Below are 16,212 nucleotides of genomic sequence, written 5' to 3'. Positions count from 1 at the left end.
TGAGTGACACAAGTTACACAGACATAAGCGCCTGCTTCTGCCACCAACGTAGCTACCAGTGCTCATTGGGGGGTGGTTTAATTACGTCAACAGGAAAGCTCTCTCCCATCAGCAAAAAGTGGCTACATGTAAGATCTGACAGCAGTGCAGTTGCCTCATTACAGTTGTGCCACTGTAAGCTCTCTAGTACAAACACAGCCTGTATGTACATGTTCCAGCGACGTAGCTCGACCAATGCAACGTCCTGCCAACATGCACCACGGAACATTGAGTCTTTCACCTTTATCACATTGGGTTCTGACACAGCCCAGGTTGGTACTAGTAACCAAAAGTAGTTAGTTACTTGTTAAACATCAGGAGTGAAATCCTGGCCCAACTGAGGTCAATGGCAAGATTCCCATTAACTTCAAAGGAGCTAGGATTTCACCCTTGGTGCCCGTTCAGTGGCTTCAGCCAGGTGAAATCAGCTGGTGGATCTCAGTCCAGCTCCCTGAGGACTCGTGTCCCCATTCACATTAACCAACTGGCACCCTTACTGGCAGTGTTACCAGAGGGCTACCAAGCATCTGAGAGCACAGGTGCTAAAATACCCCTTGCCACTAGAGATGGTCCCTGTAGGTTAGGGCTGAGGAGGCAAGTACATGTACATGGAATAGTTTATGGCTTGTGCACTCTGACATGTACAGTGCGAGGAACATGACAGAGGACTTCAGTCATCAGGGTTGTCACTCCAGCACCAACTACTCCATTCCTGTCTTTTGAGGCAAGAAAATGGTCAATTTCAGGTTGTTTTGTTGCTGGTTTTTTTGACACTTACTTCATGGGGGGCGGGGGGAGAAGAGAGGCTGCAAGCAATTTGTCTCTGTATGGGTCTCTCAAGGGGAGCCTGCCAGAGCCAACTGGAGGGTCAGCACCTGTCACCAGCCTTAGTCCACATGTTTCAAAGTGACATTAACTAGCAAGCAGCTCAGATGTGTCCCAACTCATTTTAACATGTGAAGAGAAATGAGTGGAACTTTCAGGTGAGGAATTATTGTGGCTAGAGCTGTTTGAATAATATTTGAATAAATTCATTTAATTAATTTTGTGCTGTTTTCTCTAATAAGTGTGCTTATGCTCCCATTCACAAATACATTAATATAGTCAATGCATGTAGCATTATAGCTCAAATAAATTATTATACTTTATTATCATTATTTACCCAGCTCTAACTGGGCTATCCCTAAAGGATGCAACAATTACTCCTACCTTCAGCAATAGGAGCTGGCCCCCATTTGCCAACATATAATGCACAGGTATCTAAGCAGCAGTGGAAACATATGGTGGCTCAGCCACTGCCATTAAAATGTCAGCATTTGCTTACAACCACTGCATCCCTACAACATGTGGACACACTTGAATAGTTTCATAAATTAGATTTCCTTATAATAATGCACTCAACATATCAAGGCTGCCAAAACAGTTACACACAGCAAGATATTGATATAATAGCTGAAATAACAATGTAACCAATGTAATATATGCCATCACGTGCCAGCAATGCCCCTCTGCTATGTACATCGGCCAAACTGGACAGTCCCTACGTAAAAGGATAAATGGACACAAATCAGATATTAGGAATGGCAATATACAAAAACCCATAGGAGAACACTTCAACCTTCCTGGACACACAATAGCAGATTTAAAGGTAGCCACCCTGCAGCAAAAAAACTTCAGGACCAGACTTCAAAGAGAAACTGCTGAGCTTCAGTTCATCTGCAAATTTGGCACCATCAGCTCAGGATTAAACAAAGACTGTGAATGGCTTGCCAACTAAAAAGCAGTTTCTCCTCCCTTGGTGTTTACACCTCGACCGCTAGAAGAGGGCTTCATCCTCCCTGATTGAACTAACCTCATTATCTCTAGCCTGATTCTTGCTTGCATATTTATACCTGCCTCTGGAAATTTCCACTACATGCATCCGACGAAGTGGGCATTCACCCACGAAAACTCATGCTCCAATACGTCTGTTAGTCTATAAGGTGCCACAGGACTCTCTGCTGCTTTTACAGATCCAGACTAACATGGCTACCCCTCTGATACTTGAAATAACATGAACAACATAATATTGCAACGATCTGGGCTTCTAATAATTCCAACCAATAGAACAAAATATGCCAATGTTATTCCGTAACAAGTCAAGCCAGCCATTAGGACATGGTAAATTTAAATATTGAGCAATCAATGCAAAGGCTTGTTTACTTGCTCATGTTTTCCCCTTCTTTTTATCCAGCATCCACATCCATGCTGTTGTGAAGAGTTCCTAAACTCAACTCCACGAGCAATGTTATGCTCAGCTTGACATTGGCAAACAAGGAATCTGTCCAAATGGCTTTGTACATGTTTCCTGCACAACACTGGATACCTAATGAAGTGATTTTGTCATTCTAGCCACTCAAGTTAGCAAATCTGATTGCTGAGAAGAAGGGAAAAAAAAAGTCTAAACACAACAACTGGAGGAGAAAAGTTCATATGTAACAGAAGAGTGTGCACACATGGTGTCCTTGATATGAGAATGTCGAAGCACTTTTTAAAAAAGTATTAAATGTAACTACCTTCCCTTTCCCTCAGGAGGGAGGTGCTATTATTATACTCACTTATTTACAGATGGGTAAACTAAAGCACAAGAGATTAAATGGCTTACAAGGTCAAATTGTGAGTCAGTGGAAAAGGCTAGACAGACTAGAACCCAGGGATTCTGAGGCCCAGTACCCTACTCTAACCATTACATAGCACTGCTCCCTATACTTCTATTCAGGGTTTTGGAGCGGAGCCCAGAGCTGGAGCGCGGAGCAGCTCCGGAGCAGTGGAGCTGCAGGTTTTTACCTGGAACTGTAACGGAGCCAGAGCACAGCTCCAAAGCCCGGCTTTTATTTCGTTTCTTTCTATTTACTATCCTTAAAGAACCTGCAAGTTTCTCTGAATTGTTCCACTGTATATTTAAGTACATTCAGTGCAAGGGTATGTCTATATGCAGTAAAGCACCTGCATCTCGCCCACAGCAGCTGACTCAGGCCTCAGACTGCAGGGCTATAAAATTACAGTGTCCCTCTCTGGGCTCCAGCTGGAGTCAGTTCACACAGGCCAGCTGTGAGTGTTTTACTGCAGTGTAGACATAGCTGTAGCAAAGAATCCTAAGCAGAGCCCCAGAGATAGAAGCCCTCTGCTGCCTAACCACTGCCTATACACAAAATGGGCAACCATTCACAAACACACTGACCCCCCCCCCATCCTACCCTCAATTTGACAACATGCTTGAACCCTGACCTGGAAGAACCAGTTGTAGGTGATGGTGCCTCCAACTCTCCACTGACCATTTAATCTTTAGTCTCTCTGCTATGACTGCCAATTCCAATGGCAGTTTGAGTTGTGCAGACAGGTGCCCAGTAGGAACTTGGCTGAGACCAACCAAATTCATTTCACATGGTCCACTGAGCAACTGTGTCATGCTAACAACTTTTGATCACTATCAAACTGAGTTAGATGCAAACCAGCAGCTCACATCTACCATTAACAAAACCTTAAGCATACTAGTCCCTGTAATGAAAAGATACGTAGTTAAGAATCCATTAGACTTGATACACAAATAAAGAGACAAACCATTTTATCCCTTTCTTGTCCTTGTCTCTTCCCTGTTCCGGTTCAGTACAAATCTCTCCTTGTCTTTAGGGTCACAGGAGATACCCTCCTAGTGCCAAATGCTTACATGCAACACTCTCCATGGCTAACAAACTGGTGACTGCCTTAAGAGAACAAAAGAGGCTGCAGGGAGGTGGAAATAATACAGAGTGACCGTTTCCACATAGAAATGACTTTTTTTTTCTCCCTGCTGAGCCTGAATAAATGAAAAGTACAAGAGAGCCAACAATGGCTTGGGACTTGGAGCCTGGCTCCATGTCTGGGTATGTCTGGATGGCACTGCTTGCTTCCACTGGAGCCATTTCCAGTTCACTGCCGAGTGTCCAGAAACGTATTTAAAAGGAAACTCTTCAGGAGTTTTTCTAACTTTTTCTTTTCAACTCAGTGTTTTTAAATAAACCCTTGTAAGCCTGAATGTGAAATCGTGCTTGCTAACAAAAACTTTTACATTGCATCATCCATGCTAAGCTGTGCACACAGGCTTTATTTCTGTACCAGCACTTGTGAGTACTAGATGGTTACTACAGGGATGCTCGTGAGTTCTGGCTTAAGTCTACTGGTTTATTATTGTAGGGTTGTATAGGAGCACTGGGCTGTATAAAGAGAAGTATAAGATAACACAGAAATGCTAACAACACATTCTGACATGTTACTATTGGGTTGCTCATTTGTGTTGAGATGAACGTACAGGTTAATTATTAACGGATTGTTCAGGAGTGGTATTACTATTATATATATATATGTTTAAAGAGTATTAAAACATTTGCTTGATGTGTAGTAAAAAATATAGGTCCAAACCCCAAAGTTCAGACTCAGTGTTTGTATTCCATACAGTTTCATTGAAGACAGGACTTCAGGATTTGTGCCTTAAAAATATCGTAATGGAATTTTCATACCAACATAAGACATTTAAAATCAAGTCAAGCTTTAGATCTACTTACCTTGACACTGTCCCTTGACAAGTGAAAGATCTCCAGATAACCAAGACAGAGCTTGAGTTAAGCAGTCTTATTTCCATTGTACTAAAGAAAACAAAAACAGATAATTCTTAATGCACAAAGAAGTAGCACAGATCTTTGGATGTTTGATTTATAAACAATGCACAAATGTTTTTAAAACCTGATAAAATAAGCAAAGCCTGTTTTGCATCCTATTATTGGCATTGATTCTGAACCTAGTATTAAGTGATAAATAAATTGTGTTACAGTTTTCTTTAGATCCCAAGTTTTTCAGTAAATTTCAGATTTGGAGCTCTATCCCATCACTGAAGAAGCCTGGGACTTAGCACTAATTTACATTTCCAGACTAACTAATTATTATTTGGACTAGAGTAGCACCTAGAGGCCAAGCTGAGCTTAGGGCCTCATTTTGTTAAACTCTGTACAAAGACAAGGGATGGGAACCAGGAAGTAATTTGCCCAAGGTAGCATGGCCCGTCAGTGGGAGAACTAGGGCAGATTCCAGGGATGAAGTCATCCCAGGACTTTTGAGTTCTTGTCTATGCCATATCCACTAGATAAAACTGCCCCACAATGGACTCAATCCTCACACTATCCCCTATGCAGGTTATAAGGATTATTCCAATTTTACATTTGTAATTTTCTTTGGTAATTTATCACCCCAGCCACACCCTCCGGTAGCAACTGGGAACTGATAAAGTCCTGCACACTTAACATTGTATTTCTCTCCTCATTTGTAGCACTGCATTAGCTTTCAGTCTAAACCAAAACTTTGAGACTGCACCCAACTGATTATCACAGATTGCTAAACACTCTCTGTTTCAGATAAAATATCAGCTGTTGGGAGGCTAATATTAACACACAAACCCCAGTCCTGCATAAACATCATATGGGTATTGCAGCCACCCAGAGCCCCTTGCAGGATCAGGTCCTAGGCGCACAGTAATACTAACAACCAGAAATTTTTACTACTCAAGAGAAAGATCCCTGAAATGCCCCCGTCTCCCTGAATAAAGGTTTAGATTCTTTTCCTTTCTTCCTACTCCCTTAGCAGTCAGGCTGAACAAAAGGTGCACACTCTGTCTGAAGTTTTGTCACATTTCTTTTTTTCCTGCACTATCTTTATTTTTAGGTCCATTTTGGTCGAAACTTACCTGCTTCAGAGCAAGTTTCTCTGCAGCAAGAGCTGTCCTTGTTTCACAAGAGTTCCAAAATGGAGGAGGGTCTGCTTATAGATTAAGTCCCTTCAGCAGCTGGGGTTGTATTAATTAGGGGTGGAAACTTAGTAACAGCTAGGCTGCTGCTGTTTGTCTTCTTTTTGGATAAATCCTCTCCCACCCCCCACATATTTGTATTTTGATCATTCTTACTGGCCTCTGTTTACTGAATTTTATAACAAATCATATGCACTGCATTTTAAAACTCTAGATTCAAGCTCTTATTTATCAGTCTCCAATTAATCGCAATTGAAGTGGGTCAATAGCAGCAGAGAGGCAGCAGCTCACAAGGTTTGTTGTGTATGAGATACACACTCTGCACTCTGAGATTTTCTTTTAAATGAGCCTGCTGTTTGTGTCAGACTTCGTAGAATATGTTAAAACCAGTACATTAAGCTGACCCCTTTTCCTCTTCCATTCTCTACCCTACCCCCATGTTTCTCTCTTTCAATGTCTCCTTTACCTGTCTTTTTCCATGTATTTAGCTTCCCCACTCCCATAGTTCTTTCTTCTGTCTAATTTTGTTTCTCTTCAGCTTTTTTTACAGCTCTTGAATGTTTCCTTCCTTGCCATATCCAAGACAAGTACTTTGCTCTGATTTCTCCCCCTCCTCCTCTTCACAGGTGGGAGGGATAGTTAAGCATTTGCTCTAGACTCCATGCCTGGTATTGCTTGAGGGAAACACTTACAGAGTTAGAGCTTCACAGGCAGGTGTCCCAGCAAGGAAGGGACTGGCAACCCACTTAGTTCTCCTGCCTGGTGATGGTGCAGTTTAAGGCAAACTGCTTTATTTAGGTTTAATGTATTTTAATCCCCTGCCAGCTGGCAGACATTCATGTAAGCACCAACATTCCCCTACTTGAAATGTTTGTCTTAAGTACTGGCCTCCTTTACAGTAGCATCCGAGAAACCTCACAACCCCCTCAGGGGGCAGAGAAGTGCTATTATCCCCATCTTGTAGATAGGGAACTGACAGCCACAGAGAGGCTAAGTGACTCCACCAAGGGCACTCAAGAAGCCCATACCAGAGCAGGACCCTCAACTCCTAGGATGAGGCCCTACCAAGGCCATCCTTCCTCTCTGCCACAGCTCAAGACCAGCGTGCTGTTGTGCCAATCCCTGTACATACACATAGTATGGAGCAGTCACTGCTCCAGAAAGCTCATGTTCTAGCCAGACAAGACTGATACAGGGAAGAGGAGGGAAAGGAGAGGTAGGTTAGCTTGGCTGGCAGTGGCTTACACAAGTGGGACAGGGCAAGCTTGCACTGGAGGTTAGAAAACACCAGGGACAGAGCTAAGGGGGTTAGTGAAGAGTATTTTTAGTCTATTAAAAGTTGCTGTTGACACTAGGTATCAAGCACCACCGACAAAGATACTGCAATGCTGGTTTTCCTCCCCTCTGCCTGTTAGCACAAAGCATAGAGACCTGCTGGCAGCTTTTTACCTCAGAACTGGCTCTGCACCCTCTTGCATTCCACCTGCAGTTAAGGGAAGGGGCTCCTCGGGGCCTGGCTTTTTATACCTGTGAGCAGCGCCCCCTGGTGCTAGAAATGCAGCACTGCAGGTGCCCTGTGAGGAGAGGAGGTACAGCTTCATTTTTTGGTGTGTGGTAGTTTGGTGGGTTTTTTTATTCCAGTTTGTTGTTGTTATTTATGGTGAGTGGTTCATGGGTGGCAGCCCTTTGTTTCCTCCAGGGCAGGGGGAGAGGTAAACTAGTTTTAAGTTACAACTATATCTATATACAACTATCATCAGGGCTTGAAGGGGAGATTTTCAGAGCTAAAAACTCTCCCTCCTGCTATTGTCTGAGCTGCAGGGAGAGTTCTTCTGGCAAGTAGCTGCAGCAAGCTCTTCTGCAGACCAGCCCCTAGAGAGAAACAAAGGCACGTATCCTCCTAGTGTGGGTCACAGGTACAAAGGTGGAAGGGGTTGAGTGGCTGAAATTAAAATGGGTGCAGACAAGGGATTCTAAAGTCAGTCTCCAGCCTTTCAGAATTCACCTGCAGCTAGGAGTCACTGCAGGGTAGATCTTAGTTTAGCTTAGGCAGGGCTGCCCCAGGGGGGTGGGCAAAAGGGGCTGTTTGCACAGGGCCTCTTATTTGAGAGAGGCCCCCAACTGAGTGGCGATGCAACCTAATGCAAACCTGAGCAGTACTGCAGCACTGTGCACCAGGTTGCAATGCCATTCACTCAAATTTAACCCAGTGACCCCTCTGTCATGATAGCCAGCCCTAGCCCCACAAGACAGGAGCTGCCTTTACAGGGTGAATGTGGGGTGGGCTCACTCTTAAACCCCCAGGCCTCCCCTGGATAGTAATTTTTTAAAGAAGTGTGGGAGCTCAGTATCAGATTTTGCCCTGAGCCTAGGTTTTTAGGAAACACTTTCTTATACTTAAAGCTGTGCCTTAAGAAGGAGTAATTATGACTATAATTTTGTTGCTGGAACTTTGCAATCCAAATCTATTGATTTTTTACAGGGATTTTAATTAAAGTCCACTGTTCTAGATACTTGCAATGGCCTCTCTCTTTCTCTCCTCATGGATTTTTATAAGCCTACAATCCACATCTCCCATGCTACTAGAACTTCAGAGTGTGACCAAAGGAAAATCATTCACAATCTTGCCTGAAAAAAACGGCCTTTTTAATAGAAGACATTACACTGCAGAAACCACCTGCTTACCCTTAAATAGACCAGTCAAGATCCTGAAAAATCAGCGTGTATGGGGTTGATGCAGGACCTCTTGTGACTGTCTCAGTCAGCCCAACCCAATCTTAAAAGTCACCACTTTGGAATTGTCTCATTATGCAGGCAGCAGAGATGTCCTGTCAATAGCAGGAACTAACACAAAAGGGGGAATCCTCACTGAACCCCAAAGCATTACTTACCTCAAGACAAGTTTCCTGAGAGGATGGAGAGGAGAGGAAATATAGCTTGACAACAGGATGTAGAATGGCTTGCTTAGATGATAGACTGAGTTTCTGCAAGCATGGCTTTCTCCCCCCACCTTCCCTATAACCTCTCATGCTAGTCCCCACTCTGCAGATTTCAGTGGATGCTGGGGAATAAGTGCAGGGTGACAACACTTTTCTCTCTCAGTTCCTGATGCTTGATTCTATTAAAGCGAGGAAGCATTCTGGGTACTCATGGCATAGACCGGGCCATCTTTTGTCAGAGCTGTAATATGGAGAGACAAGCTCAGTGCTCCTTGGATTCTGGAGAGCCGGGGAAGAGATTAAATGCACTTTTCTCCATTGATTTATGTCTGACACTGAAAATCAATGCTGTTCTCTCGGATCCATCCACGCTGCTGTTTGAGAACCAGCTGCCTGTTGGGCCAAGTGTGAGGGGAAAAGTTCTGAAGGAATCCAGTTTCTACTCAATGGGCAGATGAGACAGACATCACTCCCTTTTAGCAACTGTTCCATTTGCCCGCTATGATGGCTTCTGTTACTTGTCTCCACTAGTTGGATATGCCATTTAAAGCTCCTTTTTTGTCATTGTTACAGGGAGAACAGCTGTATAGTAGACAATGAGCCAAATTCTGCTCTCGTTTACATCTGTGAAACCAACAGGGGTTACCCAGATGTAACTGAGAGTCAAATTGGGCTGTTTCTGTTAACAAAGCAATGGGAAGAGGGAGGTTTCTTTGTACCTTGGGTATCAATCACCATCACTTCTCTCTGATAGAACCCATGTGTGTGTCAGCACCTGCTGAGATCAGAGTAGCTACATTTTCCCTGTCAAACTAATTTCCTGCCCTGAAGTAAATATTTAAAAAGCCTCTGTCATAGTGAAGAGCCAGGTTACAAAAGTTCTTGAAGCACAGGAAGGATAATGTGTAAAGGCTATATTTTCTCCCCAGTAGTGACGGTGGAAAGTGATGGCCTGACAGATCTGGAGACAGATGCCTTTGTTCCAAAGAACACGTCCAGCGGCAAGGTAAGCTACACTCACTCTCTGCCTCATTGATGTACCTCAACTCTGTCCAGGTGGGATCTCTCTCAGGGGCCGTTGAGTAGCTCTGATGTGCTAAAGAGCTTCAGTTACCACTAAGCTGGGCTGGATCCGAACTTATGGTATAGCAGTAAAGGGCTCCCTATCACCTTAAAAAAAGTTCCCTGAGCCACGGGGGCAGTTAGCTGAGGAACAAAAGAAATGCTGGGAAATACTCATCGGTCTGTGTTAGACTGTTCACCTTTGATCTTGGGACATTTCTGTAGGCAGCTAGGCATGGAATTTCCAAACCTGAAGACAAAGGCCTGAGGCACAGTCTGACCCAAACCGAAACTTCAGAATGAAAGAGAACAACCCGTGGCAACAGCCTCATGGCTTACAGCGTACACTTCACAGCAAGATAAGAGACCTTTAATTCGTTCTGGGCCCTGCTTTGCAGCCAATCCAGGGCTGGCTGGGACCAGAGTGGTTGCATAATCCACCCCTCCAGGTGGGTGAAGCTTTAAAATAATTTTAAATGATAATAAGTGTTCTGCATTGCCTGTTCTTTTCTGCTGTGTAGGTGTGAATGCCCAAGAATGTTAAACAGTGATAGATGGTATCCTGATATTATAGTATAATATAGCATTAATCTAAAGTACTTATTATTTATCTGTATTGCTGTAGCACTAGGAGTCTCCATCATGGATCAGAACCCCATTGTGCTAGGTGCTGCACAAACACAGATGAAAAAGATTTACCCTACCCCAAGATCTTACAATCATGGCTCTCATTACTGAAGTATCTGAGCACATCATCATCATTAACGTCTTTACTGTCATAACACCCATGTGGGGCTGGGAAGTGCTATTAACCTCACTTTACTAATAGGGGACTGGGGCACAGCCAGACTAAACGACTTGTCCAAAGTCATACTGGAAGTTTGTGACAGAGCAGGAAATTGAGTCCAGATTTCTTGAGCACCGGGCTAGTGTTATTAGTCACTGGACCATCATCATCTCTCATCTAGAGCATGATACCCAACTTCATAGCATCGCTCATAAGAGTGAAGGTTTATCCTGATGCAGTTGGTCAAGATTTTTGCTCTCCTCATTGTGGTGCAATGTGTTGACTCTTCCGGCCACTCCCCAGGGAACTGCATCTTAGTGGCGATAGAAGTAACTTCTTGATGTGTGTAACGTGCTGTGGCTGAAAGTTGCTGAATATACACAAACACATAAAACATTATCATTGTGGTCAGTGCAGTGAGATTATCACTCACTTTCTCTTACGGCACAGTAGAAAGCTTCATCTACCTCCCGCAAGAGAGATCTTCCAGAATAGACAAGGGATAAAATTTCAAAAGTGCCTCAGTGACTTAGGAGCCAAAGTCCCACTGACTTGCAGTGAGACTTTGGCTCCTAAGTATCTAAACACTTTTGAAAACTTGAACCACTACCAAATTTTTGAATACATGGGTTCCCACCCATCTGCGCATCACAAACAGGTATCAGGGCGATCACAGACATCCTCCCTTTCCTTATTGTCAGATGGCAGGGGAGTCCTGAAACTTATGGCAGAGGGGAATCACAAAAAAAGGTTTCCATTGTAACATGAGATAATGGGATGGAAAAGGCTGAAAAACAGCCGGTTTTGCTGAAAATCTTTCAGTCTTTCTTTATGATCAGAAGGAAGAGGCACAAGTCCAACTTTTTGTTTCCTTGCAGGTCTCCTTTAAGTTATTTGAGCCCAATCCTGTTATGTTCTAGTTGCTTCCTGTACAGGGCTGAGCACACCTGACATGCAGTGAGATCATTGTAGGACAGGTAATGTGCATGCAAGAGCAGAGCATTATTGTAAGAAGGGACTAACTGACTGATTTCAACCTATGGATGTATTCTCATTCAGTCAGATCAGTGGAGGTTGAATACTGGTGTGGAGGCCAATGACTGGGTATTTAGTATGAAATTCTCCTTTACTGGCTGTTTCCAGCTGCTGCTGCTGAGATATAGTCTTATTACGTGAATGAAAAACTGGCTGCAGCATCAGCTAAGCAGGGCTTCAACTGGCAGTGCTTGACCCCACCGAGACAGTAATTTAAATCTAGGTATCAGAACGAGGGGAAAAAACCATCTGTTTGTCTAGATGCTCAGCTGCCACGGTGATGACTGACCTTATAAAGACCTATGTGCATACATTCTGTGGCCTTCATCATTGCAATATCTGGTTGCCTTCTATTTGTCCCTCTCCCTGTTAGCTAAGGGCCGGGTCCTGCAAAGTGGTTCCCATGGGCAGCGTCTTGCACCCCACGCAGAGCCCTCTTTAAATCAGTGGGGATCCAGGCAAGCCCCTGCAGCTCCATCTGCAGGATCAGGCTCCAATAGTCCCTCCTGTTTGCTCTCTGTGGCAATCAAAGTCAGGGGGGAACTCACAAAATCAATCCATTTTTATTCAGTTGTTTTGCTTGGGTTTTTTTTTTCTCCTTAGGAAATTAACACTGTGCTTTCAAAGGGAAAAAAACCCATCATCACACCACCCTGGGAATGCCCCTGAGTGAGGATATAAATGTGAATTCTGCAGCTTCTCTGCTGCCGATGACAATGACACTTGTATGTATGTGGATGTCTATCTATTTATCTAGTGCATGTATTTTTTCCAAGGGAGTCTATGTCTCTGGCCCTTGAGTGATGAGTGCTTAATATTTCCAGGCTGAATCTTGACTGTCTCCAAACTTAACTATTTTGACACCAGAGAACTCTGGTTGTTTCCCCTCAGAAGGTAGAGCTGCATTATTGCCAGAAGTACATCTCACCCACATGACTGGCCTTCAATGCTAATCCCAGTTGATGGTAGGGAGGGGCTGTCCTGGGAGGCAGCCATGTGGTTAACATTGTGCACAGTGTATTTTTTTCTCCTCTTCTCTCCTTTTCTTTTCAGACATGCAAAATTGTTCCATACAGCCATAGATGTGTCTCCCTGCTGCACTGCCTCTGTCTTTTCTCTTCCAGAAACTCAAGGGTCTGTATTAGCAGGCAGAGAGATCTAAAATCTGCTATCAAATCTGGATGGAAACTGGAAAGGGGATGAATAGCAGAAAGCAAGAAAGAGCAAAGTTGGTTATTTTTCCGGCACATGGATGCAATTACGCTGAGTGCATTCCAGAGGCGTTCCTTTGAATTCTGTGCAGGTCTGCCTACCCATTCCTGGGAGAAAGGAAGAAAAGGGGAGGAAAAGTCTCTCTCTCTCCTGGAGACGGAATGTCTGCACTTTCCATCCTCTTTTTAGGTGAGTGGGGCTTTTTTTATGGAAATTAAACTTGCGTATGCTTTCTCTGGGCAACAGAAAATGCCACAGGGACCAGCAAAGGAGAAGCTCTTGCAAAGAAAAAAACTTGTAGCAAAGTCTGTTGAGTTCAGAGACTTACTGGTTTAATTTTGTTGTTGGAGTTTTTGTTGTTCTTGTTTTAATTATTACCAGGTTTGGAAACGGGAGAATTTTTAAACCTGATTTTGCTTTCGTATGTATCGATCGAACCTAGTCATTATAGTGTGAGTTATTTTTGTTTTTAAAAGGTGCAGCAGTTTTAAGCCGTGAACTACTTAGGGGTTTGACTCTTCTTGACAAAACAAAGGTGAAGAAAGTGTCTTTGTTCCAGGGATGGTGTCAAATTTGTTTAACTTTATTTTGTTTCATCCAGGAATTTTAATTTCAGGTTAAAAAAATAAAAAGAGCTTATTGTTTCCAGTAGACGCTGCAGACAGCTCAGATTAGAAACAGATGTGTTAAAGTGCAAGTGGAAGGGAGGTGGGGGAGAGAGATGGGGAAAGGGAGGAGGAAAGGAAGGTAGAGAAAGGGAGAGAGAAGGTGACAGAGAGGAGGGAGAATGGGGGGAGTGAGACAAAGTAATACGGGATGGAGAAAGAAGAGAGGGAGAAGAGAGGGTGTGACTGAAGGGTGGAAAGGGATGAGGGGTAAAAGAGAAACTGGGGAGAGAGGAGTGGATGAGAGGAATTAAAGTATGATAAGGAGTGAAAAGAAAGAGGGAGGCAGAGGACAGGAAGGGAAGATGAGTGAAAGAATGAATGGAGGAGGAAGAGGTAAGAAAAGGCAGACTGGAAGGAGGGATGTTTATTAAAGAGGAGACCTCTGGAGGAAGGGATTTGCAGCCCTGTGGTATTTGAGGGACTTTGCCTGAGTGACAGGCTCCGAAGCAGCTCCTGGTCTCCAGAGGCTCCACAGTGCAATGAGTGAGCTTCTGCCTCCATTGCACTGACAGGCTGACGGCTCCGCGAGAAATCTTGTGTCAGGGCTGGACGTGGGCTGTGATGGCTGGATCCCTGCCAGCAGACTGAGGTTGGGTGTGAGGGCAAGGTCTCCTCCTCTCTGGGGAGCGCGGGGTGCCACAGACTCTGAGGGGCAGGTCAGAGAGCCACCACAATGGCTTGAGACGGGAAGATGGAGATGCTGGAATGGAAGGTCTTGTCTGCTGAGGCTCATAGGTCTGAAAAACAGAGACTAGTCAGCATTCTAAATAGGGCTCCAAGAGACACGGGACCATCAGTAGAGCTGGCTGAGTAATAATCACGACTCATGCGTTCCATTCATTTTCCCCCGCTCCATCAGTTGTTACATACATTAATTGCGAACAAAGGTTTTCGTCACTCAAGTGTAAGGTTTCCTCTGCAGGGACGTGGGCTGGAGTGCCAGAGACTGCTGGAGGCAGCTCAGAGACGCTGCAAAGTCTGCAGCAGAAGTGCGAGTAGGAGCATGTCCCCTCTGCGCGTTAGCCTCTTCCCTTCTGTCTCCACCCGCTGAGGGTGTTTGAGAGACTCTGAAAGCACATGGCCTTCCAAAAGGACTGGGGTAAAGACCAACAGCTAGTCTCCTCTTAAAAGAGTCAGTCCTGGGTCTGCCACAGAACCACCACTATATTGGCACTACCTAGCCTAGTTTTATCAGTGGTTAAAGTTAATTCAAGTAGCAGGGGAGGTCAGTGCAGTAGCTGAGAAGAAGGGGGAAGTGTGGAGAGCACTGCTTGCCCCAGCCAGTGAGAGTAGTTTCCCCCACTTTAACCACTGAGTCTTATTAAGGTGGCTACACATGTGGGACGGCCAGGAAGACAGAATTAAGCCTTAGCTGCATTTATACTTTGCATTGCTGTAGCAACCCTTATCCAAGAGTCCCAAATAACTCATGATTATTTGCATTCTAATAGCCTCTAGAGGCCCCATGGTGCTAGGTGCTGTATGTATCTATAGTTAGAGCCCTGCATGGATACATTTGCATCCGCATCCAATCCGCAAACATGGGCCGTGGATATCTGCAGATTTGCAGGGCTCTACCTACAGTGAAAGATGGTCCCTGCCCTAAAGAGCTTATAGTTTATTTCAGGGGTCCCCAACGCAGTGCCCGTGGGCACTATGGCGCCTGCCAGGGCATCTAAGTGTGCCTGCGTACTGGCCGGCGGACGAGCATCCGCTGAAATGCCGACGAAATTCGGCGGCATTTCAGTGGCGGTGCCTCTGGATGATGCCGCTTGTCAGCGGCATTTCAGCAGATGCTCGTCCGCCACCACAGTCCTCCGTGGCTCGTCATCTGGTGCCCGCCAGACGAAAAAGGTTGAGGACCACTGGTTTAAATAATCATGAATGAGTTAAGCCTTACCATCCCTTTGTGAATCTTAGAAGTATTGTTACCCCCATTCTGGCAGAGGGGTAAGTTAAGAGACTTCCCCATGATCATAGCAGAGGTGGGACTAGAACCCTGTTCTCCTAGTCCTCTCATCTCAGCCACAAAATTGTCCTGAGATCTCCTTTGTCTCTTCTGCCCCCACTGTACCTGCTCTGTAGATAAATAGAGGAATTCAGTCTTCAGGAACTGTAAGTCCAGCCCCATTCACTAATAATATGCTTCAGAGAAAAATAAGAAGGGACCACGGCTCCTCTTCTTGGGATCCAGACATCGGGGTCAGATATAGGAAGGCTTGGAGAGTCTCATTCACTAGCCGAAAGCAATCCACTTGCAACTGTGGTTTTTGAAGCTCCAACAGCCCGCTTCTCTTCTCACTGTTAAAACAAAGGGAATAACCTTGGGATAGCATTTGAAAGACACAAGCAAGGGCCGGGAGGAGGGTAGTCGAGGGGAAGTGAAGCACAGCTTGGTTTTCGTTGTCATTAAACATGTCTATGGCACTGCTAAGACATGCTGTGCTTTACGGACAGGATGAGGGATGGTCCCTGCCCCAAAACAATCTAATGGAGATAAACCAGCAGTTCAGGTAAAGATGGGACGGGAGTCAATGGTGAGAAACAGGAGCAAATGACTCTTGGAAGAAGGGAGGTAAGAAGGGAGGTTGTGCTCTTAAAATATAAGGTAAGAGACTTTTCCAAGTATGGGGCAGAGCATGAGCAAAAGGCATGAAT

The 16,212-nt window shown here is 44.6% G+C and overlaps 2 protein-coding genes across 6 annotated transcripts in view; one reads left to right on the top strand and one right to left on the bottom strand.

Annotated features, from left to right (window-relative positions):
• Positions 1-7,361, bottom strand: part of GRAMD1B (GRAM domain containing 1B) — a 284,969-nt gene extending 277,608 nt beyond the window's left edge. Inside the window, exons 1-2 of the mRNA XM_039496098.1 lie at positions 7,301-7,361; positions 4,620-4,700 (exon numbers count right to left, since the gene is read on the bottom strand). The gene's annotated coding sequence lies outside the window, so the exon portion shown is untranslated. The remainder of the gene's footprint in view (positions 1-4,619; positions 4,701-7,300) is intronic.
• Positions 6,069-16,212, top strand: part of LOC120375456 (CXADR like membrane protein) — an 81,363-nt gene continuing 71,219 nt past the window's right edge. The window contains exons 1-4 of one of the 5 annotated variants that reach the window (XM_039496103.1): positions 6,131-6,145; positions 9,720-9,796; positions 10,078-10,301; positions 12,799-13,075. In XM_039496103.1, the coding sequence (XP_039352037.1) occupies positions 13,048-13,075 (28 nt within the window). In that variant the 5' untranslated portion in view covers positions 6,131-6,145; positions 9,720-9,796; positions 10,078-10,301; positions 12,799-13,047. Of the gene's footprint in view, positions 6,146-8,010; positions 8,030-9,719; positions 9,847-10,077; positions 10,302-12,338; positions 12,404-12,798; positions 13,076-16,212 lie in introns of those variants that run through there. The other 4 variants (XM_039496106.1, XM_039496105.1, XM_039496104.1 and 1 more) reach the window with 4 other exon arrangements.

The sequence above is a fragment of the Mauremys reevesii genome, linkage group 12 (genome assembly GCF_016161935.1).
Source record: "Mauremys reevesii isolate NIE-2019 linkage group 12, ASM1616193v1, whole genome shotgun sequence".
NCBI classification, from domain to species: Eukaryota; Metazoa; Chordata; order Testudines; family Geoemydidae; genus Mauremys; species Mauremys reevesii.
Note: the sequence above shows the minus strand (reverse complement) of the source record. Positions and strands in the feature narration are given on the sequence as shown.